Genomic DNA, 23,615 nt, shown 5'->3' with positions numbered 1-23,615 from the left:
GATACATGATACATATTTTCGTACCCAAATGGAGAGTATTTTTGTGATTAAGTGACAAATGTCAGTATTTATTAAATACGAAACAACAAGAGGCTAAATATACAAGACATCATAATGCTTATTTCCTTTACCATTTCTAACTTATTTTATAAAAGCGACTAGTATTCATTCATGTAAACATTACACGTTATTATGAAACAAATTAATACAAGAATCCAAGGAATTTAGCAGTTTCTTTTTTTTAAATATTTTTTCAGTGTTACTTCATTTCAACATAATAATCCATTACAGATACGAAGAGGCAGACAGCCTCTGATAAAGGGCTGGTAGTCCGTATCAGTAAAAGCGATGGAAACATCAACATAGACAGTCACAGTCCCCTAGATTTCAACGCAAAATCTGAGGAACACTCCAGAAGTGATGACCCAAACAGCAACAGTACGAAGAAAACGACAACAATTTTAATAGATCTTTCTCCTTCTCCATCAGACAACTGTATATCAAATGTGGAACTACTTCAAAGACCAATGCATAAGAACTCAGTTGGCGAAAGAACTAATAAATCAACAGGTACTCTACGATCTCCTTCTCTAATAATGAAAACAATTAGTAAATCAACCCAAGTTCAAGAGTCGAATACAGATGAAACACAGCAGTCGATGCAAAATGCACAAAAAAACAAAAGAGTAGTAAATAGAGGTGTGGACAGACAGACTGATAAACAAGATACACCACCTGTAGCTGCACCAAGAACAAAGAAACTTGCTGCTAACTTGGAAAAACGCATCAACACACGTGGAAGTAATGCTTGCGTTAGAAATACGGAGAGGACAATAAACACGAAAACTTTTGTAAAGAAAAATTGTGTGAAGCCTCAAGCTGAAGAAAGAAGTGAAGGGAAAAAGGTCGTAGCGAGTCAACTGGCAGCTCTCAAGCAGCTATACTATAACAACGCAGAACTGAGTGACGACAGTGAACGTGCAGATGAAGAGGTTAGGTCATATATGAGTGGTGGAGGAGATGAAGATGACAAAGACCAAGACGAAGATGCCAGCAGCGTGGTGTCTGGAAGCTGGAGTAGGATGAGAGCATTTCGAAATATACAGCATCATTTCCACAAGTTCAACCAAGCACAGCCCCACAAAGGTATTTTATGAAAGTTTGAGAATCTGGCTGAAGATTAAATATTACTTATGAGAGACTGAAAGTAAAAAAATGTTCTTTAATGTAGGCCTACTATTAGCATGCATGTACTAAATTAAAGGAACTGTCTCACTTGTGCTTTTTGATACGGTAATATACTTAAATTATTATAAATCTTATCTTCATTTTTATTTCAATAAAAGTTTTGGTAATCAATTTTGAATCTTGCATACACTACTTTTAACACTTGAATATAAGTAATTGATTAACTAGCAGACTTACTCGTGTTAATTATGTAAGTCTGTGCGGCTTACAGCTGTTTCGGTGCTTCATCACACCATCCTCAGAGCCTACTAGATCTCGGCGTCATCTCGAACTTCTCTGCCTGTTGTGGGGGTGTGTTTGATTGTTGAAAAGTGGAGTCAAATAATGTGTGTGTACTGAAATTGATCTGTGTGTTGAGAATTTGATCGGGGTGTGTTTTAGTGTGTTTGTATATTTCGTATTGTTCTAGTGTGTTGAGTTTTTGGTTCTTGGGTTGTATATGTAAGATTTCCATGTCCGTATACAGAGCAGGAAACACACTACAAAGACATCTCAACACACAAAAAACATAAACAAATAAATATGACCACACAGGTGTATACAAACTCACATGTAATAGTTGCGACAAGTTCTACATTGGACAGACAGGCAGATCATTCCAAACACGCTACAAAGAACACATTAAAGCAATAACCAGAGGACACAATACATCTACATGTGCCGATCACATAACCAATGCTAACCATACATACAATAACATAAATGCGGACATGGAAATCCTACACATACAAGCCAAGAACCAAAAACTCAACACACTAGAACAATACGAAATATACAAACACACTAAAACACACTAAAACACACCCCGATCAAATTCTCAACACACAGATCAATTTCAGTACACACACACTATTTCACTCCACTTTTCAACAATCAAACGCACCCACACAACAGGCAGAGAAGTTCGAGATGACGACGAGATCTAGCAGGCTCTGAGGATGGTGTGATGAAGCACTGAAACAGCTGTAAGCCGCACAGAGTTACATAATTAACACGAGTAAGTCCGCTAGTTAATCAATTACTTAAAAGTTTTGGACAAAGAAATCTCTCTTCAATCACTTAACCGCAACTGAAATTGTAGAAAGTGTGCTGTTCTGCAGGCCATCGGAATTAAAGTTCACTTTATCCAAGAACTTCAGTGTACTACATGTAAAATAGTATGGTGAACTAATTTTGCATGAAAGATAAATTCTTAAATTCAATTACAGTATTATCGGCATGCAAGCTGGTAGAGGTATTTCGTTTGTTACAATATTAAAACATTTCTATCAAGTTAAATTTATATTTGTCTATATTTATTATAATTTATGCCATGTGAATGTTTAATTCGTACCGTCAATAAAATTTACTAACCATGACAATATTATATCTAACTGGTCATTATGGTTACTGTATAAATATGTCAAAAGACTGTTAAATATAACTTATCATGTGATAGGCCTGTCTGTGTATCATTGTTTGTATTAGGTTGATCAGACGTTCTAATTTTCATTACATTGTCATAAATTATGATCTAATACCTTAGTAATGGTATAGTTGTTCTATAAAAAGAAATTTATATTCTACCAAATTTACTTGGAAATTCTTATGCTTGTAAGATACACAAATGTTACATACAGAAATAATTGGCTGGAATAATAACCATCAGACATAAAATTTAAAATAACAAACTGAAAAACCATGCATCTTCTTACTAGATACATACAGTAAACCAAATAATACGGTAATGTTGGAAAATTTTCTTGTTTTTGCAGAACTACCCTGAGAGAAATACATTTAATGTTTTAAATTTATGTTTTACTAAAATCTGACCACTTTTATATATATGTAAACATTTACTGAATCATTATTGATGGGAAAGGATTTGTATAATACAATAAAATGAAACAATGTCACATTGTTTTTTGTCTCGAGTGAAATTCCTGTGTCAATAGTGTACAAATTTAATTACAATAAAATATAACTTTTGCATGATTTGTGGGGAACTCTATATCTCGTAAATCATTATAAGTTCCTTATTGGGACAATATTCTTAAATCATACGAATCTTATGTTAACAAGTTAAATGTAATATAGGCCTACTGTTCTTTATCAATACAAACGCGGAGAAATAGTAGCTACAATGTATTTTTTTAGCATAAAGACAAATAGGGCAAAGTATGTTTAATAATGTTCTCTTATTCGAAATTTTAGAATTTCCAATAATATGTATTTATACAAAGTCATTAACTTAGTTACCCACTTTGTTATTTACAAACAAGGTCAAAATAATTTTAATTGCAAATTATGACCATAAATGTCACCAGGATGTTGAGTTTGATAGTTTTGTGTAGGTATACAGAATGAAAGTCTAGCTGAGAACTTAAACGTGAGTTTTGTAATCTAAATAAATAGGCCTACATAAGAATTATTGTGATAAAGGATGGCCAAAATTCACATTAATACAGTATGGATGCTGTTAAAATAAAATTTCTGTAACTATACAGAATAAAAAAGAAATCTATTTGGAAAAATTTTTCTTTAGGGTGCCAATAGACATATTTTGTAAAGTAAACATGGATCTAAAATGCTTTTTCAAGACACTACGACTATAAAGACCAGTAAAGTGTTTGTATGTTAGTGTTTAATTTTGATACCATTAACCAACAAAATAATACTAGTACTAATAATGTTTTATTAATTGGATATATTCAAAAGCAAGGGCACCATTTTAAGTACAAACTTGAAAGTGATGCGGCAGAGATTAATTTATGTGCTCGAAAATTCTGACATATACTCTTATGAGTATCACTGCTTATACAATATGATCATTAAAATCCATTTAATATTCCAGTGGTATATCGTAAATTGTTTCTAAAAGCAGAAATTCAGAAATCCTTCCACTATACAAAAAGCACAATAACCCTCAAGTGACAGGCCCTCCTCTGGAGAAAAAAAAGTAGTAGTTTAACATTTATTTTGTACAAATCTACTTTCTTTGCTGGGTGTTTCGTAAAGTTTGAGAAGATGTGAAACAAATGTTTGAATATTGGAAGTGGTATGTAGAGAGGTTAAGGATGCGAGTAAAATTCATTATAAAATGATTGTACAGACTATAATAGTACATTATGCAACGAGCCTATAATGGTAGTAATTAAGGCGTGAGTATGTTTATGAAACGAGCGCAAGCGAGTTTCATAATTTTCATATGAGCGTCTTAATTACTATTATAGGCAAGTTTCATACGACTTTTTATGCTCGACCATATTTCTAACTTGAAATTATTCATAAGTATTCATGTTATTGTTATGTGAGTGAGGAGCAGAACTGACCTTCTGCAATAGCCTACCTCATCCATTGTGAGATGTGCGCAGACGCGAAAGTATTGATTTTTTCCGAGAAACGAATGTCGACGACCTTGATATAATCTAGAGAGTAAGATAAACATTAACTTTGATATAACCTTGAAATTGATTTAGACATTGAAAAACGAGATGACAAATTGAATTTATTTGAATATTATTTACAATTAACGCTAATTATTATAGTAACAGAACATAACCTTCTGTGACAGTATTGGATTTCCAGCCTCCGTGACATTTCGCTAGTTGTCTTTCAATTGCATATCCGAGGAATAATCGATACTTGCGCTTTCATATTGCTACAATGGTGTCTTCTGATTGTGGAACACCTGAACTTTAATGAATAGGTGTACTTTAATGAGGTCCATTAAAGGGCTGCTACCAGGTGTATAATTACTACATTTCGGCATGGTCGAGCATAAAATTCATTATAAAATGATTGTACAGACCATAAATAAACTTTTATTAATTTATCAGATCTGGGGAATTTATTTATTGAATATGCCCCGTACAGTGACTGGAGATTCACACTAACACCATTCTGTTGTGACTTTTGGCCGTCCCTGTAGCATCTGGGACCATCTTGCTCGTTTCAATATAATTTTAATAGGGTAACTTGTAAACTACTGAACTCATCCATCTCGTAGCTGAATTGTGCTTTGTAATTCTCAGACTATTCTGAAGCCCCACCTTTGATGAAACTCCAGAGCAGCAGGAGCCCTGCATACCAGCAGTCAGTCACGACTGCTCAGCTGCAGTCTTACAACAATGATTCTGGTCGTCTGCGTGCCGTCGAAACTCTGGTCAGCACTCGGTCCGGCCATCCAAAGATCACATCCATATCTCTGCGCTACGATGGAGACCATGACACAGAACAGTCCTCTCAAGACAGCAGTGCTAGCTACCAATCCAGCTTCCACAGTCTGCCATCATCTAAGAAAGGCAGCCTCCACATCACAGAGCCTATCTCTTCATCTGTGTATCCAAACAGCCTGGGGTCAAGCCCCGCCACTACTGCCGCCACACCTGCAAAGTCATACAACAAGCCACTAATATCTCAACAGAGAGCGAGTTCGAGTACCAGCAAATCTGTGATGACACAGAAACAAAGAGAACTCACTCCTGCTTTTGGTGATTCTTCTTCTCGTGTTCTGGGTCAGGCTTCACAGAACAATTCTGAAGAAAGTAATTATGAGAATATTAATCCAAAAAGTTCTGTAAGGAGGGACAGTGATTCATTTGGTGGAGAGCCACTTGCTCTAAGTTCTATGGGGAGGAAAGAATTCCATCATGAAGATGAAGATAAGAATAGAACTTACAACATCAAACGGGAAAAACATTCAGAATTGGAATCTATGAACTCTTCAAGCAGAAAAACTTCAAACAGGAGATCTCTCTCTCCTGTAGCTGGCAAATCTATTTACAGAGAGCAAGGAAAGAAGCCATCAACCTCATCTGTTTCAACTCAGCAACAAAGGACTTTCAGGCTAAGCAATTCTTCAGATCATCTGAGTACCAGAAAGAGCACAGGTTTGGACATGCAGAAAAGAAGAGTCCCTAAAGAGGAAGAAGTGAAAAAAGACAGTCACTTCCAAGTGAAAGCGTTATCTAATGGGAAACATAAGCATCTTGAAGGAACGTTTATTCGTAGTAGTATTGAAAAACATACAGAAAGTGATGAATTGTCTATTACTGATGAAACAGAGAAAAGGGTTGGAAAATTGAAGATTAGTAGCCATGACAGATCAGTTAGTCCACAAATAGATGACAAAATGACAACATCACCTCTTTATGAAAACGTAAAAATGCTCTCTTTGGACTCCATAACAAAATCTAATGGCCACGACCATGTAGAAACTGAATCAGCAATTTTAGAGGAGTTAACACGAGCTGCTGATCAGATTCTGCAGGCTGTGAATGGTTATACTGATGAAGAATCATACAGAGCAAGTAGTGATGACGACGACAATGATAGTATCAGGGACTGCAGAAGAAGGAGGGGGAAAAGATGTGGGCAAGCAAGGAAACCATCTGCAAATCTTGGAACAATTTCTGAATCGCCATCTTCTAAGAAACAGCAAGAAACAGAATCACATTCTCATAAAAATAATGCAAGTACAAGAAAAAATCAACGATTAACAAAGACCCGTTTAGGTCCTACATCATCTACATCTTCAGTAGAAAGCTTCACAAGAGAGGTTTCACGATCAACAGCCCAGGCCAGATCATTGCAGAAACAAGAAGGTTCAAGCAGTATAGAAGACCATAGTAAAAGTAAAATCGCAAGTAGCTCAACATCTAGTTCTGCTGTGAAGTCTGGAAGCCGCGCAGCTAGGCTCTTGCAGAGGGCAAGCAGTCGTGAGCTTCTGTTGCAGACATATGCAAGTTCCTCAGAAGATGTCGGATCTGGGGTTGAAGGAGGCAGCACGAGGAAGCCAACAGCTCCACGACGAACCAGAGTTCACAACAGTAACTCGAATAAGACTGATGCAGCCAAAACTAATTCAAGGAAAACCACAGTGTCGTCAGACTCCCAGCAGTCACCATCAACTAAACAAAGGCCAAGAAAAAGAGATTCGGATGTTACCAAACCCAAAGAAAGGTAAGGGAGATTATTCTAATTAAGTAGGAATTAAAATTATCACGTTATTAGATGTAGTGGGTTGTGGGTTTTTGTACTGTTACATAGATAGAAAAATCCATTGTTTTGGAAATGGCTCCAACATCAGGAAAAGAGATTCAATCTTTTGTATCTCATACATAAGTCTAACAGGTTGGACGTTTCTACTTCTCCATCAACAGGAAAGACAAGAAAAACATCATGATGTTGTTTTCTTTACCTGTATTGCCCCTCCCTTGTCTTTCTTCATTATGGAACCAATACATACTGGTACCATAAATCCAAAACGTTGGATGTTTACCAAAACGTTGGATGTTTCTATATTTGTGGCATGGTGCAAAAATCAAGAAATTTCACACTACAATCACCTAAATCGTGAACTTCACTCTTTATTTTTCATATTCACAAAATAGCAATATTTGCAATTCTTAATTCAATGTTCCTTTTAAACTATAGAAGTACTGTCATTTTTTTTTTTAATTGCGGGTTTAAAATGCTACAGCTCAGTGATGATCATGGTAGAAGGGCGCAAAACAAACAAAGAAGAAGGCTACAATAAATGTAGACCCTGGTTGCAAGTCTTCATCACTAATGAGTTTGCCAAAATGCATACAACGATTTTGAAAGCTTGTTGCTGTTATTAATATGTATTGTTACTGTATTATAAAATTTAGTTTGGTGAAAACAATATTTTAAAATTAATTACAGTTATATATTATATTCATGTCAATATACGATGTGACGTTGAATTTAGTTTTATGGAAATATCTTTGAATTAATAAAGTCTGATGCAACTGAAGGTAGAAAAATTACGTTGGAAATAAATATGACCTTTTAGTGTTTCTTTTTTCATTAAGTGATTATTTCTATTTTATACTATGGAAAACATCTCCAGAAATAAATTACACTTACTGTCGAATCTTTCAGATACCCTGGGTCTACCAACAAAATGGTTCCTTTGACAAGAAAGAGCAGTGGTGGTGACTCAGGTGATCGTTTGACAGTAAGCAGAGTACGTTCGTCCAGGACCAGAGACGACGAGGGACATCCAAGGGGCAGCAGCAGACCAGCAACGAGGAGAGAAAATACAGATCTCAGACACAGGACTCAAGGTACATATTTTATTGCTAAAAAATAAATTGCAAAATTGCAATGTTTAGTACAAAAGTATTCAATTTGTACAAATGTAATTTTCATCTTATGATGTTGGTGACGTATATTCATTATTCAATTTGTCATGTTAAAATAAAAATATTTACACATTATAGTTTCAACTGAATAACTTTCTCGACACCTCTTCTAAAATAGTCTATAGAAATTGCAAGAAACAGCACACAGCGTTTTTCGTAACTAATGTATACATTTAAAGCTAAATTGACACTTTTTTGTTTCAGTAAATGAACAAACACATCAAACCTGTATTTTAAAAGGAATATTTTTATGAAAACAAAATATCTTTGCGTCCATTGTTCTACAAAATCATGACGTCATCGATAATTTATATCCATAGAAGATCTCACTATTTTAATCGAATTCATTGTTTCTCTGAAGTTACTAAGTTATGAATAAGACGTATTACACGTGACAGTTTTGATGAAAAAATATTTATTACTTCAACATTCGGTATTTTTTAAGATCTACATAACAAAATGACTACTTTTTACAGAAGTGCAAGGAATGTTTTAATGGATAAACTGCGGTAATTTCTGTGAGTTTAAACATTAAATTGTATTAATTAGATGTTCAAATTGTTTTCCATTTACATTTTGCCAAGTCAGTGGTTAAGGGACAACACAAACTCCTATTGAACATTCTCAATTACTGCATGTCATTGTTATATTCCCTTCATCTCGTCTATATCATCATGCTTCGTTGCATAAATCCTACTTTTCAGATACCCCATAAAAAGTAATTAAGTGAAGAAAGATCAGGTGATCTTGGAGGCCACTTTAATGTTCTCTTCTTCGTGACTTTTAACTAATGTCAAGTTTAAAAAAAATCTCATAAGTGACTACCAGCATATCATATTTAAACATACATTTTACCTTTACAGGAGGAGGCACGACAATTGATCCAATTAGCCGCGACAAGAGTGAACGAACTGCTGTGTATGAGCGTCGTGTGATGATGGGAAACATCAGTCGGTCGCCTGCTTCGTGCGTCGTGTACGTACCAGCGAAGCAGCACTGTCCGTGCATCTGCTCGTGACAGCGAGTCACACCCTCACCAATATTCAGTTCCTACACGTGTGTTACGTAGCTTCATCACTTGCACTTGTAGTGTAACCTGCCTTGCCCACACACTTTACTACTAGCCTACCTCTTGTCTATGATTTACAACTTGTATTGCTAGTGCCCTAACTTCTTTGTGGTTTTGAAATTTGAAGGAAACCCAACACAGGTACAAACATAAGGATAATGAAATATTAAGGACAAGAGCTGTGTTTTTTCAAAATTGAACATGTTCATTGATTATTATCATGCAAGAGAAAACTATGTACCTTTCAGATACAGACTACAGACTGCTGGTTCATTATACTCGCCTCAGTTTATTTTAGTAGAGCTATTCCAATATCATTTTATTCTCTAGAGAACGTTTATTCATGACATGAATGTTGTTTTCGTGTTACACACAAATGTGTGCATGCACTCACACACACACAATATACCCACTCCATTTCATTCATTTCCATAATTAGGTAACAACTTCATTTTCGGCGTTGAAAAATATATTAAGAAGGTTGCATATACCCTAAATCATCAGTTATGGTCGAGTGACTATCATTTTTGCAATTAGACCGCTGTTTCACGCTTTGAAACACAGCCAAGACAATATATAGTATCCGACAGGGGAACGGGCGAGTTTAAGGAACGTTTATCTCTCACAGCACAGTTAAGGGGTAATAAAATGCGCACCAATTCTGTTGCCAGTAGTGACATTTAGTCATCATGGAAAGGTGGAGTGATGCACAACATGATTTTGCAATTAAAAGCTATCACAAGAATAAAGAGACGACCACCTCTGTGGTGTGGGGATCAGCATGCTGGTCTTTTATGCAGAGGGCCCGGGTTCGATTCCCGGTCGGGTTGAATTTCCTGGTTGAGGTTTTTCAGGGTTTTTCCTCAACCGTAAGGCAAATACCAGGAAATTCGGGCCACAACATCCCTGAAAATCACCGGCCTCATTCATCACCAAAATCATATTCATAACAAATCAGTAACATATATACAGTCGCCATCTAGTTCGCAACAATAGAACCAGTCTCAACAATGGTACACAGGCCTTTGGATTCCAACCAAAGATTAACTCGCGATATGACCAAACATGTTAAAGCAAGTATAAATAACAGCGAGGGGGGGGGGGGAAAGAATAAAGACAGTTTTGAGGCTACTAGGCGTGAATTACGTCATTTTAATTTATGACGCTATGAAACAAAACATTTAAACCATAAATACTGGTACGATATTTTATTTTATTTTATTTTTCACGAAAATTTTGAAAATTATTACCAAAAACCTTGGCCCTGGATATATGCGAAAAATTTGTTTCAAAATGTGAGAGTGAATGAAAGAATATAAATGTAACAGTAATATAAAATTATTTAACAGTTACTAAAAAATAAATTAAAAGAATGAAAATAGAGGAGACTTGACCCTAGAATGTTATACAATGTACAGTAGAGGCAAAAAAAAAAAAAAAAAACCGGACCGACCCTTGTAGCTGATTTCGGAGTCACAGATTCAAATTTTGCTAGTCACAAAACATATCCATCTTGTATAATTAATTGTAACAATGAAATTTATTGCATTTGTTCGATTCTTACCGTATTATGTTTCCTTCAGTGCCTCAAACTTACAGACAAAAAAACTTTGAGAGTTTTATTTTCATCTGGCATCAATATTACATTTCTGCCTCTATTCGGCAAAGATAATTGCGTATTTTTACATTAAATAGCAGTACATATCTCTGGCTTCACTAACTATATTGAAATTACCACAGTTTGACACAATACGCAGCACAGGATTCCTTTGTATCAGCTACAAGGGTCGGTACAGTTTTTTTTTTTTTGCCACTACTGTACATTACTTGTATGAAATGTTGACCAGTCGTCTGATCTGATGATGGAATATCAACTGCAACTGAATCAATAGTAGAAAAACCTAACAAAGGCAGCATTTTAAAAAATCAAACTTTTTTAGACATAAATACTCGCCATGTGTACCTATAATTTTATTTAGCTGTTTTGGAATGCACTCTTCAGAACCTACGACTTGATATGAGTTTCATTAAAATAATCTTTCTTTGTTAGTAGAACATGAAGGAAGGCATGTGAAAACAATCAGTCAAGCAAAATACTTTGTTCTTATTTAGTATGTTCAATTTTGAAAAATAAGCTGCAATATTCGAACACAATAAAGAAAAAAAGATTGATACTAAAATATTGGCATGTAATACTAAAAATAACGGAAACTGTTGCAGTCTAGAGGGAAAAAATAAAGTGACTAGTACTGTAAGCAGGAGGTATTTTTAAATTAAAATAGCGAACTGCAATAATATTTTACGAAATAATAATTTTTTCTTGGATAAAGATTCTTCATTAAATTATTAAAAATGTACCTAGTGCTGTAAATGGGATACAGTTTTTCGCCACATTACTGTAGATAAGGCATGTCATTTAATAAACTGAATACTAGTGATGTTTTCATAAGAAGATTTGCTTATATATCAGAGTAGTCTATTTCTTATGGTATTATGTGTGCATGATAAGATTACGTAGAAAAATATGCTTTATATCGTCTAAACGCCAATGTAACTTACTTCTGCATTTCTGAAAGATGAATGCTTTTATATAAATTCAACAATGAATCCTATAACTTCGTGAACTAGTAGTTATTTTAAAGTAATTTTAGTTAACATAATTTTGAAAAGAAATTATTTAAAATCTAAGTGCTTCTATGAAATAAATTATTCTTATATTATTAGTAATTACATGATTCTTGGCATATTCATAGTACCGTAATATCTGTCTGAAACCTTTGCTTTTATTTACTTTCTCAGCGCAAAAATAGTGTACAATAACATCTGCAATAATTTTAACAATTTTGTAGGCTTTTATTGAAGTTTACTATTAATTTTGGACGTTTCTATTTTTATTTTTTAACTAATTCTAACCAAATCACTTTGTATCTAGAGAATTTTAAAGTAGCTGAGCTACTTTTTGTTTATCCACTTCTAATCGAAAATTTTACGTAAGTGAAATGTTGTCTTTATTTGTACCTGTAACCAGTTGCACAGATCTTTGCTTAAAAAGTTTCAACGAAGTTAATTTCTTGTTATAATGAAACTTTGTTTTGATCAGCATTTCCAGGAGTGTAGTTAGACTCTCCTACCGGAATCTTTTTGACTGTGGAAAAAATATTGTAATTTTAACAAATTCCAGAACTGCAATAAAAGCCATAGTATCTTTTAAATCTGCTAGCCAATCTGAAGTACAGAAATTCCGACCTGTTATAAAACCACTTAATTAACTTCAAAAGACTTACACTTGAAATGGATTCCTTCCCACAGTGGAGTGATAGAAATGAAGCACAGGACTAATTGAGAAAGTGATGTGCTGAAATTCTATAGACATTTCCGTGAAGTGTGTTGTATAGATCTCTTCACTCTTAACCTGTTAATGAAAATTAGTTTTAAAAGTAAAGTAAGACAATAAAAACAAAGCCTGTAAAAACAAACTATTCACCACTCCAAACAGTCCCTAAAGGGAAGATATTGTTTTGTTTCGTAATATAACAACCGTGACTGTCTTGCCCCTAACTTCCAATACAGAACTTGAAATTTAGAGTCCTTGAATACATTGAACGCTGACCATCTATAACTGCTCAGTTGTAGTGAAACACTTTGCTGCATGAATGTAATAAGAAGCCAGAAGCATCTATTTTAACTATAGCATCTTTTATTTTTGTTTCTTTCTACTTGTGCTATTTATTATCAATATTATAATTTTTTGTGTTTCAGTAATGACAATTTTAAACTTCTTATACTGCATTAAAAATATATACTGTGTCCGCAGTTGGTTTTGATAAATTTCAGCATGCTGTTATAAATAGATTATAAGATTTAGAAATATCAAAATAACACGAGATATAGCTTCAACAATGCAATATATTGGCATGTTATTATTTTTTTGAAAATGATGTTTTCAAGTGAACTCCTCGGTATCTTATGGTTTGTTGCAATCTTACCCGGAAAATTGTTCATGGCACATTAGTTTTAATAAGTTTGGCAGAACTGTAAAATGAAATGTGAGTAGCAACAATTACACACTGTCTAGCCACTGCATGAACGGACAATGCACTGTTAAAAGGAGACTGTGTTGTGTACTGTTTCTGCTAGAGTCATCATTGGTGTCTACTTTTTTCAAGATTAAAATGAATTATTACAGTGAATGGTGGAAGGCATCGACAAATGTTACAGACAGTATTCGAGACCCACTAAACAGAGATATCATTTGGTTTCAACAAGACGAGGCTACGGCCCATATTGCCAGAGACACACTATGGTTGTTGAGAAATTTTTTTTCTCAGTTTGGTGATATCAACTGGCCGGCTCAATCCCCAGACCTTTACAGCTGCTGATTTTTTTCTGTGGGATTACATCCAGGATCTGAAGAATAGGATACAGGCAGAAGTCCAAGAAATATCCATGTATGCCAATGACATGTCGCTAATATCAATCTCGAAGACAGATGTACAAATTGCCTTTAACCACGTGATAAAATGGGCAGAAAGAAATGAGCTAAGGCTAAATGAAGACAAGACAGTCTCTATGACATTCAAAAAAGGAGGTAAGTGGAGTATCTTCAGCATCGGAAATAGACAACTAGTGACAGTAACCAGTTTTAGATACCTAGGAGTTACACTGCAGGCACCCGAAAACATATTCACACTCCACATAAATGAACGGCTGAACGCTGCTACAAAAGTAATAAGTGACATCAAACACTTAAGAGCCTAGCTCTAACAACAGCCATACAGCTATTCCAACTGAAAGTCAGTCCAGTAGCGACCTACGGTCTGGAAAATATACGGCAGCACCTAAAGAAGAATCAACTTGAAAAAATTGAGAAGTTGAAAGCGTCCTTTCTAAAAAGAAACTATGTTTAGGTATACAAGTACACCCCTTTACACCTTGTACCTACATGAACTGACAAGAAAGGAGTTCTAGCTGGCAGAACTGCGTCTGAAGCTGCTGCTTTCAGCCACTCCAGCATAAAAGGAATTCTTAAAAGAACACCAGAAGAAGAAGAAAGCAAACATATGGGAGGAGTTCTACATGAATGACGCCATGATCAACAACGAGTGGGCACAGGGAGGCTTCGAGTTGAGGCACATAATGACTAGACTTTATGTGCACGGGTTTCACCATAAATTGTGCGAAACTAAGTGCTTTCATGAACCAGGCCCTGATTGCAGGTGCAAAAGATGTGACACACACTGTGACAGATACCACGTAATGAGGTGCAACTTATGGATGGAATCTCTAAGCAAATTCTGCGTAGATGAGCGATAGAAAGATTGAATATGCGTTCCATGATGTTGCGATTGTTAAAAAGAACTATAACTCTTGCACATTGTGCGCTTTTCCATATATTATTAAAGAAGTCCAAGAAATCAATAAAACCCCAGGTTTATTGTAATATATCATTAACAATTTCCGGGTAAGATTGCAGCAAACCATAAGATGGTACTGAGGGAATCACTTCAAAATAATAACATGCCAATAAATTACATTGTTCAAGCTATATCCTTTGTTATTTTGATATACTGGTATCTAAATTTATAGTCATTTCAGAACAGCATGCTGAAATTCGTTAGACCCAATTGCTGGACTCCGTATATCATTAAAGAAAAAAGCAAAGGAACAGATGAGGAGTATGATCTTCCTCCATCTTACTTTCGCTTCCTATCAGCTAAGCATATCTATAAAACTTGTCAATGTTATTCTGAAATATTTTGTTTTCGTTTTGCAGGACCAAGAAGAACCCAAGCTTGGCTTCTAGTCACAACAAGGGATTATCGCAGACAAAAGCTACAAAATGAATGCTTCCAGGATAGCACTGTGTTTTTGTTTGTGATGTTTCTCAGATCTCCGAGAAGCTAAGCTTCAAAAAGACATTTTTTTTTATATCTGTAATAAATATTTTTTATATAAACTGAAGACAGAAGATATGTTTGATATTAAGTAACTTGATATCTCATATTGCCCAAAAGGTATTCTTTTCACTGCTGTAGTAATTAGGTTTATACAATTTATTTGCTGCATTGCTTTATTGCTACATCTGAACTTAATTCACAGCTCATTTGCATATATAACTTCTGCAATTTTTTTAGTTTCTAGAATGGAGATGGCAGGTTTAGCTATTGCATTTACACATAACTCTGTGTAATTTGATAAAATAGATTGAATTGACAAATTTATCAATTAATATTTAAATAAAGTAACATAAGCACAGTTTTTCCGGTTTTCACATTATTTTTCTGTGTTCTATGATTAAGTTAATTTTATACACATGTGGAGAGGATGGATAATTGGAAACGCAAAATTTTAATAAAATCTTGTCCTAATTGTAGGACTTCAAGGCATTTTTAATTCTTCATTATTGAATAATCTTTTTTTAATACATATAATCACTGAATTATTAGTTATTTGAATAAATCATAACTACTTCACTGTGTTAACATCATACATTTTGGTGTTATGTTACTTGATTGACAGTTTCGATGTTATTTGCATCATCCTCTGAATCCTAGTGCAGTGGCTCTTCTATAGAGTTACTGTAAATTCTAGCGAGTTTCAGCGCTATCTTCTAGTTTCTTGTTGTGGTGAGGTGTATTCATGATTGTATCGAAATTTACAAGCACACAAAAACACACCCACAACACATCCCGAACACTCAACTGAATTTCAGAGCACACTCTCTTTTCGATACAATCAAGAACACACCTCACCACAACAAGAAACCAGAAAATAGCGCTGGAACTCCCTACGATTCAGAGGATGATGCAAACAACATAAAAACCATTCAATCATGTGACATAACACCAACATTTTTAATGTTAACACAATGAAGTAGGCTAGTTATTATTTATTCAAATACCTTAATAGTTCATCAGTCATTTTTTAAATTATTTTTTTTTTTTAATTCCATTACTGGATTCCTCGACTGTACCTCAATTGCAACTCGCTTGCCAGCACAACACAGTGGTCAACATCAGCGACTGGTGTGAGATCGCAGTTCAGATGTTCTTACTTTCACTATTTTATTTTCATTGTCCAATAATTTTATTTAAAACTGTTAATGTTTAAGCATGTTTGAATAAGAACCAATATTAAAATACTGTTGTTGTTGTTGTTGTTTAGTCAACTGTCCGAAGACATGTCTGAACCATACAAGTGATATCAACAAGGCACTACTTATAAGGCAATTAGGCTAGGAGATAATGGGGTAGAGTGACCAGTTCTTTTCCCCCTCCATTGCATACATCACCAACTTGCTACATATTACACTAGTCAGACTTCAGATGCATACAAACAATTGTTTTTCCTCTGACACATATCAAGTGAAATGTAATTAAATAACAATATAAAATAATAATAAAATGACTAAAAACAATGTAAGCAGATTTAAATTTATCGCGTCATCAGACATTAACCATCACTTGTAACGAGTACTACTGGCAAGTGATTTGCAACCTGATAATGGCACCTTTGTAGAAACTATATATTCACAGTGTATTATTTCCTTGATGTCCCATGGTCAACAGTTCCCATGCAGCTAGTAAGTTGAGCCACTTTCCCGGGAGTGCTGACATATAGGCTATCAAATATCTAGCAAACATATTGTCCATTTATACATACCAGTAGTACTGGGTGTTCATTTCAAAGTGTGTCATGACGTCACTGTTGATGAGTCAGCGATTTGAAGCGAGTTTCATCTTTGGTGTCAGAAAAGTTGCCTATTAATCAAGGCGTTCAATCTGAACTTGAGAACGTGTATGGTATAACTTGAACATCGTAGCAATAGATGGTGGTCTGTACGGTCTGTGTGCTACCATAACTTCTTTCGAACTGTGTTTTGCGCGGCCAAGTCGTACGCAGGGTATTTGTTATCATTGGTTGCGTATGGCAACATTCCACAAATCAAATCCTCCGTGTCCATGTTGACCGTCGAAGTTAATGTCAACAAATACGTAAGTAATCGTTCAACCCTCTCCCCATATCCCGACACTAAGAAAAAACTCACCTCACTACATGTTTCGAAACAGTTCACATTCCTGCCACTACCGGCGTTACCGTATGTATCGGTAAGTACTCTTCTGAATGAATGCCGTACTTGCTAGGCAACTTCTCTGAAAGATAAGTAATACACCTCTGCAGAAGTGTCGGAAGATTGAATTCTCTAGGCTCATCGACTAGCCACGTGACGGCATACAGCGAGCCATGACACACTTTGAACTGAACACCCAGTATATATTGCTGTAATAGCTGTGCTTGAACAGTTGATGTTCTCAGGAGTATAGTTCTGCCTGCCTTCCTGCTACGCTGGACCTGAAATCAAGGAAGTAATTACACTAAGTAGTGCTCAGAAACCACTTACTGCAAATTACTCATTTAAGACTTTCGGATTTTAAGATTTCATTAAATTAAAAAAAAAAAAAAGAATAGCTATAAAGGAGAAAATTATTATTTTATTTCTGTAATATTTTACATGAACCGTCAGTAGGTCTGTATTTATAACATGTCATAGGTAATATTATCAATAAAAGTTGGGGAACATGGGAGCTTCTTGCATAGATCACGAGACGGATCTTAACAGAAAACCTGCACTATCTCTCAAATGGTGCATTTGCGAGCCCATATAGACAGAGACTTTTTTGATTATATTAGTGTGAAATTTTCATCCTTAAGTTTTTTACCATTACTTTTGAAACATTCTATAATGTGTATCCAAATTCCATTCTCCTCTTGTCAGTACAGCAAAAGCATAATTGTATTATACCAGCCCAAATGTAAAAGTAACAGAATGCCTGTTTCTTTTGAATTTATATCTTGCCTCTCTCTATTCTGGAACAGATGGTAAGGGATATCTTTTCAAAGTGTGGTTAGGTTATCTCGCTCATGCTTTGCTGTTGTCTCGCTTTCCATTTGCTTTTCTGAATGTACGGTTCTAGGAAGAAAAGAATTTGGTGACATTGTTCTGTTGAATTTTACAGTAACAGTTTTATATAGGTATAGATATATTTGATGGATAATTGTTTATCTGTTGTATCTAAGTATCATAAACTTAGGTAAAGACTTTCAACAGTTAAGAATTAAAAGCCATTAAAATACTGAAACAAGATAAATATATTATTAAAATGAAAACACTAACTCTTTTCAAGAAAGAGACACGATATGTTAAACATACAAATCATTTTGTTAAATGAGAACATATCACCACTAAATAAATAAAGCAAATATACAAGTGTGTTGCTAAGGTGATTTAATATATTATCTATGTGTTTTAAAACCGAAAGGTAGGAAAGTCTAGACCTGCCTTTGAGAACTCCTTTTGAGGTTTTCCTCTTACATTTTTTTTTTCATTGTTATTAAATGCGGAAAACTTTAAAACTATATTATTACCTCAAATTTACTTTTCTGAAAACTGATTTATCATGAAAAACTACAACAATATGACTATCAGGTATTATTGTTTTTTTTTCTTGTGAAAATTTGAGATCATTATCTTGTAAGTTGGCATTCACAAATACAAAATCACTTTTCATATAACGGTACTGCATTTTCTCGAATACAGAAAACCAAAAATTAGATTTTTTTAATAAAAAAACATAAATTGCACACAAAATAAAATTTTGCCTTACTTTACAAGCGTTAAAAAATATATACCTATATTATTTTGCTTCATAATGGGTTTAGGGCCACGGAAGGAGGGTATTCTGAATTCCAGATTGGTTTGCATCTTAACTCTTTCCCTTTTAAAAATTGTTAGTCATTATGTGTTTGTGATAGGAACGGGTAGAAATCAATTAGAGTGGCGTGAGGTGCAATTTTATGTGAGGAAGCAATAATACAAATTTTTATATGTACAGTAGGTACAAAACTGATAGCAGCCAACTCACCTAAATATATTTGAAGACCAAAACAATTCTCCTCTCTTTAGCAGCAAAATTATCAATGATCTGGGCATAGAAGTCCTCATTACTGCAATACTTTTTGAATGCAATCCAAATGTTATACTTAAATATTATCCTATGATGCTCATTCTAATGATCCTTGATGAATGGTTTCCAGTAATTTCTTTTCTATATGATATGAATAACGAATCCACCTCAACCAGGATAGACGCTCAGAGGAAGAATTTTGTGACATTTTAAGGTTAGAGTAGAGAATTCATAGTTCTCACGATTAAAATATAATTTCTGTAATAAATGTCTTCTTTTTCGTTTTATGAACAGGGGAAGTAATGGTTTCTTTGCCTTGCCTTCCATGTACGGCATACCACTGAAGGTTAACATGTTTGTAGTGTTGTGAATTTGTAGTTTTATGCTCTCAGCAATAAAGACAAGATTTTTTAAAATTTGATTTTCAGCATGCACTCGAATATATGGAACTACAGGCCAGTGGAGATAATCCTGAAAACCATATTATGAGGTCTGGTTAAAGGAAACCTCAAGGGCATATTAAATATTAAAATTGTGGTGAATTTTTGTGTATTATATAATAAAATATTTGTCGTACTTGTTCTGAAGTCATTCACAATATTATCGTTGATTTAATGTCTTGTTTCCCTACACTCTTTTAGTCATCGAGAAGGAATCCGGTCCAGATGCAACAGCTTACTTGACATTTTACTTGCACATGCAAAACGTTACAATTAAGAAAGAGTGTGTGGATCATAAAACTGAGCGATTTTTAAAACCAAACGAAGACTGAACACTGAGTTGGAGGCATTCAGTTCTAAAATCGCTCCATTTTACGATCCACATGCTCCTTCTCACTTGTAACGTTTTGCATGTGCAAGTAAAACGTCAAGTAAGCTGTTGCTGGAATGGGCTTGAAACCATCCCCATTCTTTTTTTAATAAAAATATGAATAAAGATGAGTATTATAGTCCTGTAAATGAATTCTGTAGTCTGTACTACTACTAAGAACTTTAGAATCCCAAGTTCAACATATTTTGATTGGGGATGTAATGGTTTACAGATCCCATATAGGACTATATACTGTATATGAACTGCACTTAATTTTCTTTAACATCCTCATTCCAGTCAGTCTTTTATCTTTACAGTCTATGTGGTGTTGTGGTCATAGTCAAGTTATAAATAATCTTTGTCTAATACAGTGATTGTTATTATTAAGAGAAATAAACTACCCGCAAACTAAGGAAAACAATTTTGTTGACAGTACAAGTACCATATTTACTTTTTTTTTTTTTTCACACGGAATAGCACCTCACTAACAATTGCACAAGTCAGTTGTTTAGTAAGGATCTCAGAATGCGTTATGGTGATACTGTAATTTGTGTTTTGTTCATAATTTTCTATGAAAACACTTCCAAATATATTACTGGTAGGTAATCTTATCATAACCATCTTAAATTAGCTTTAAGATGGCTGTGATCTTATACTTTCGAATGCAAATTCTGTCATATTAACTGAAATTTGTTTTTAAATTTTCAGTAGGTCTACTCTAATAACAATCTGAATAAAATAATTACGTGAACATGATTAATTAAAAAAAAACTGCCATAAGTTAACAATAAAATATAATTCACTGAGACAAATAGACCAAAAGGTGTTATAATAGAATTTAAATACGAAACTTACAATTTTAAATGACTGCAATATAAACGGTTTTAACAAATGTAAATAATATATTAAAGCCTTGCACAATGCTTGTACCAGTGTGATTAATAAATACCTAGTAAAAGATTATTTAAAACAAAGAAAAAAATCACACCAACAAAACATTCAACAAACTATGATAAACCTGTCCCATGATATCACTTTAGATACGTATTATTAAGGGTCTTGTAAAAAAAATAAAATTGCATTCTCTCATATTTGGTGCGTTCATTTTAAGTCGGATTTATGAATGGCATTTAAAAGACAACTGTATTAGTATTATATCAACATAATATATTTCTTATTTTACATCTCATTATTTAATTTTTTATAATCTCTGTTGCAATAATTGCTTTATAACAAACATATTCGCATTATCTTACATTTTAGATAATAAGGCATTGGTTATAATAAAAAACTATTAAGAGAGTTCCTATTTGTGACACATAACTAATAATAACTGGAATGTCTGTAATTAATAAAATTACAGATTTTTACTTCTTCATAGTAAGGTAACATGTTATACCAGTACTTTCAATTAACTCATGAGGGTCATGATTATGAATTTCAAGTTCATTATAATATTTTGATATGGTCTCCTTGATGCAGTGGTTTATGAATAATTGCTGTGATGAAGAATATCTACTTATATCGTATCATGCATTCATAATTTAATTTATTCTTCACATTCATGCAGAAAAGTGCTTTTAATTTCCAGTCTCACAAGATGCTCTCATTCAAAGAGATTAGGGAACCTGATGAGACATTGATCTGCAGAGACATCTATCCGAGAAGTAGAAAACTATGGATGAGAAATAGCTAATTGATGAATCTTTTACTATTTTGATTGATATAAACTGTAATGTGAAGCAGAAAGAACTTCTTTATAGGCTATTTCATGTTACTACGATTCTATGAAAAATACATAGCTCTATAAATACATAGCAATAGAATAAAATAAACTGCCTGTTGATCTTTCAAAATATGAAATTGATATCTTAGGTCCGCCAAAATACATGCAATACCGGTAATAGATATCCTAGTGAACAAATTTCCATTTCATTAAACGTTATGAGTGACTTATTTAGTTTGTCATATGATTTATCAGAAGATTTAGGGCCGTATTTATAGACATTTTTAGCGCGGGTTTCCGGTGGATGATCAGCGTTTTTCGTATTCATAAACCAGTGTTAGCGATAGGATATGATTTGAATTCTGTACAAGTAACCAGTGGATAGCCGAAGCTAGCTTAGTACGCTCGTAGCGCGTGCTGCGAAATGTCTATGAATAGCACCCTGTAAATTTATCATATTACCTGTTTCTGATCTGAAAGTGTCTTTTTAACTAGTAATTACAAATATTACTACCGTACTGCAACAGTGAACTTGTATGCTTTATAGTTATAACTTTTTCAGTATTACTTAAACATACATATTTCAAATAATAAAGAATTTTAAGAATTATATGTTACTTTTTGATAAAAAATATTTTCATGAAAAAGAAAATACATTAAGATGACATCAAGCAGAAATGGTACTTGTAAGGTTAAGTAGCAATTTATTTTAAATATGTATTTTATTCTTAAATCATGATAAAATAATCAATTTTTTAAATAATTACGGGTTATAATATTTCGAATTTTGAAATAAAATCATGGCATTTTCGTAAGTAAGTTTTTTCTACATGACAGCAATATTTTCTGCTGCTTTGATGGGACCAATTGCAGGAAAGGGGTTTCAATTAACATTTTAACATAATATCTACACATGAAACATGGAATTATATTTTAATGCATTAGTCTGGCATCCAAAACATTTGCTTTATAATGACTGTCTTCAGAAGTACAGTATTTTTATACATGTGTGTAGCTTTAAAGGTTAGTATTTTTTATTTATTTGATATAAAATACTTGTTATAGAAGGTTGTAACCATGTTTTAATTACTGTTTGAAAAATAACAACTGTTATTACGTGGATTGTACTGATGAATATTTGTTTAATATTTTTGCTCATAATCAGCTTTTATCAATAATTAATAAAAGTAACATTGAAATGGTCTAATTTGTATTTGTTTCTTCCTGTAGTTTCCTTTTCATGAATTGTATGAATAGATCTACATTAGTGAAATAATGTAATTTGGTTGTAGGTAATTGTAAGAACGGAATAAATTTTATTTTAGTAAATAATATAACTATACCAGTAAACCAGATTCTGGTCCACTGCTGTGGAGTAATGATTAGCATTTCTGACCATGAAACGTGTGGGCTCAAGTTCAAATCCTTGTTGGGACAAGTTACCTGATTTTGAGTTTTATTCCAAGGTTTTCCCCTTAACTAACTGCAGCAGAATTGGTGGGTAACTTTCAGCATTGAACCTGAGATTCATTTCACTTCATTAAAAAGTTTAACTTAGTCTATCATTTTTCAATAGTTTTAGGTTAACAAAGGATGCAGCAGAATGTAGTATGTCGAGTAGGTATGGAATTGAATGGATTATATCA

General features: G+C 33.8%; 1 protein-coding gene across 4 annotated transcripts in view; it reads left to right on the top strand.

Annotated features, from left to right (window-relative positions):
• LOC138714851 (serine-rich adhesin for platelets-like) overlaps positions 1 to 23,172 on the top strand; it is a 381,087-nt gene extending 357,915 nt beyond the window's left edge. For 2 of the 4 annotated variants that reach the window (XM_069847047.1, XM_069847049.1), the window contains 5 exons: positions 292 to 1,146; positions 5,262 to 7,191; positions 8,137 to 8,321; positions 9,263 to 9,374; positions 15,242 to 23,172. In XM_069847047.1, the coding sequence (XP_069703148.1) occupies positions 292 to 1,146; positions 5,262 to 7,191; positions 8,137 to 8,321; positions 9,263 to 9,374; positions 15,242 to 15,311 (3,152 nt within the window). In that variant the 3' untranslated portion in view covers positions 15,312 to 23,172. Of the gene's footprint in view, positions 1 to 291; positions 1,147 to 5,261; positions 7,192 to 8,136; positions 8,322 to 9,262; positions 9,456 to 15,241 lie in introns of all 4 variants that reach the window. The other 2 variants (XM_069847048.1, XM_069847050.1) reach the window with 2 other exon arrangements.
• Positions 23,173 to 23,615: the final 443 nt, after the last annotated feature.

The sequence above is a fragment of the Periplaneta americana genome, chromosome 15 (assembly GCF_040183065.1).
Source record: "Periplaneta americana isolate PAMFEO1 chromosome 15, P.americana_PAMFEO1_priV1, whole genome shotgun sequence".
NCBI classification, from domain to species: Eukaryota; Metazoa; Arthropoda; class Insecta; order Blattodea; family Blattidae; genus Periplaneta; species Periplaneta americana.
The sequence above is the reverse complement of the archived record's forward strand: the minus strand, read 5'-3'. Positions and strand labels throughout refer to the sequence as shown.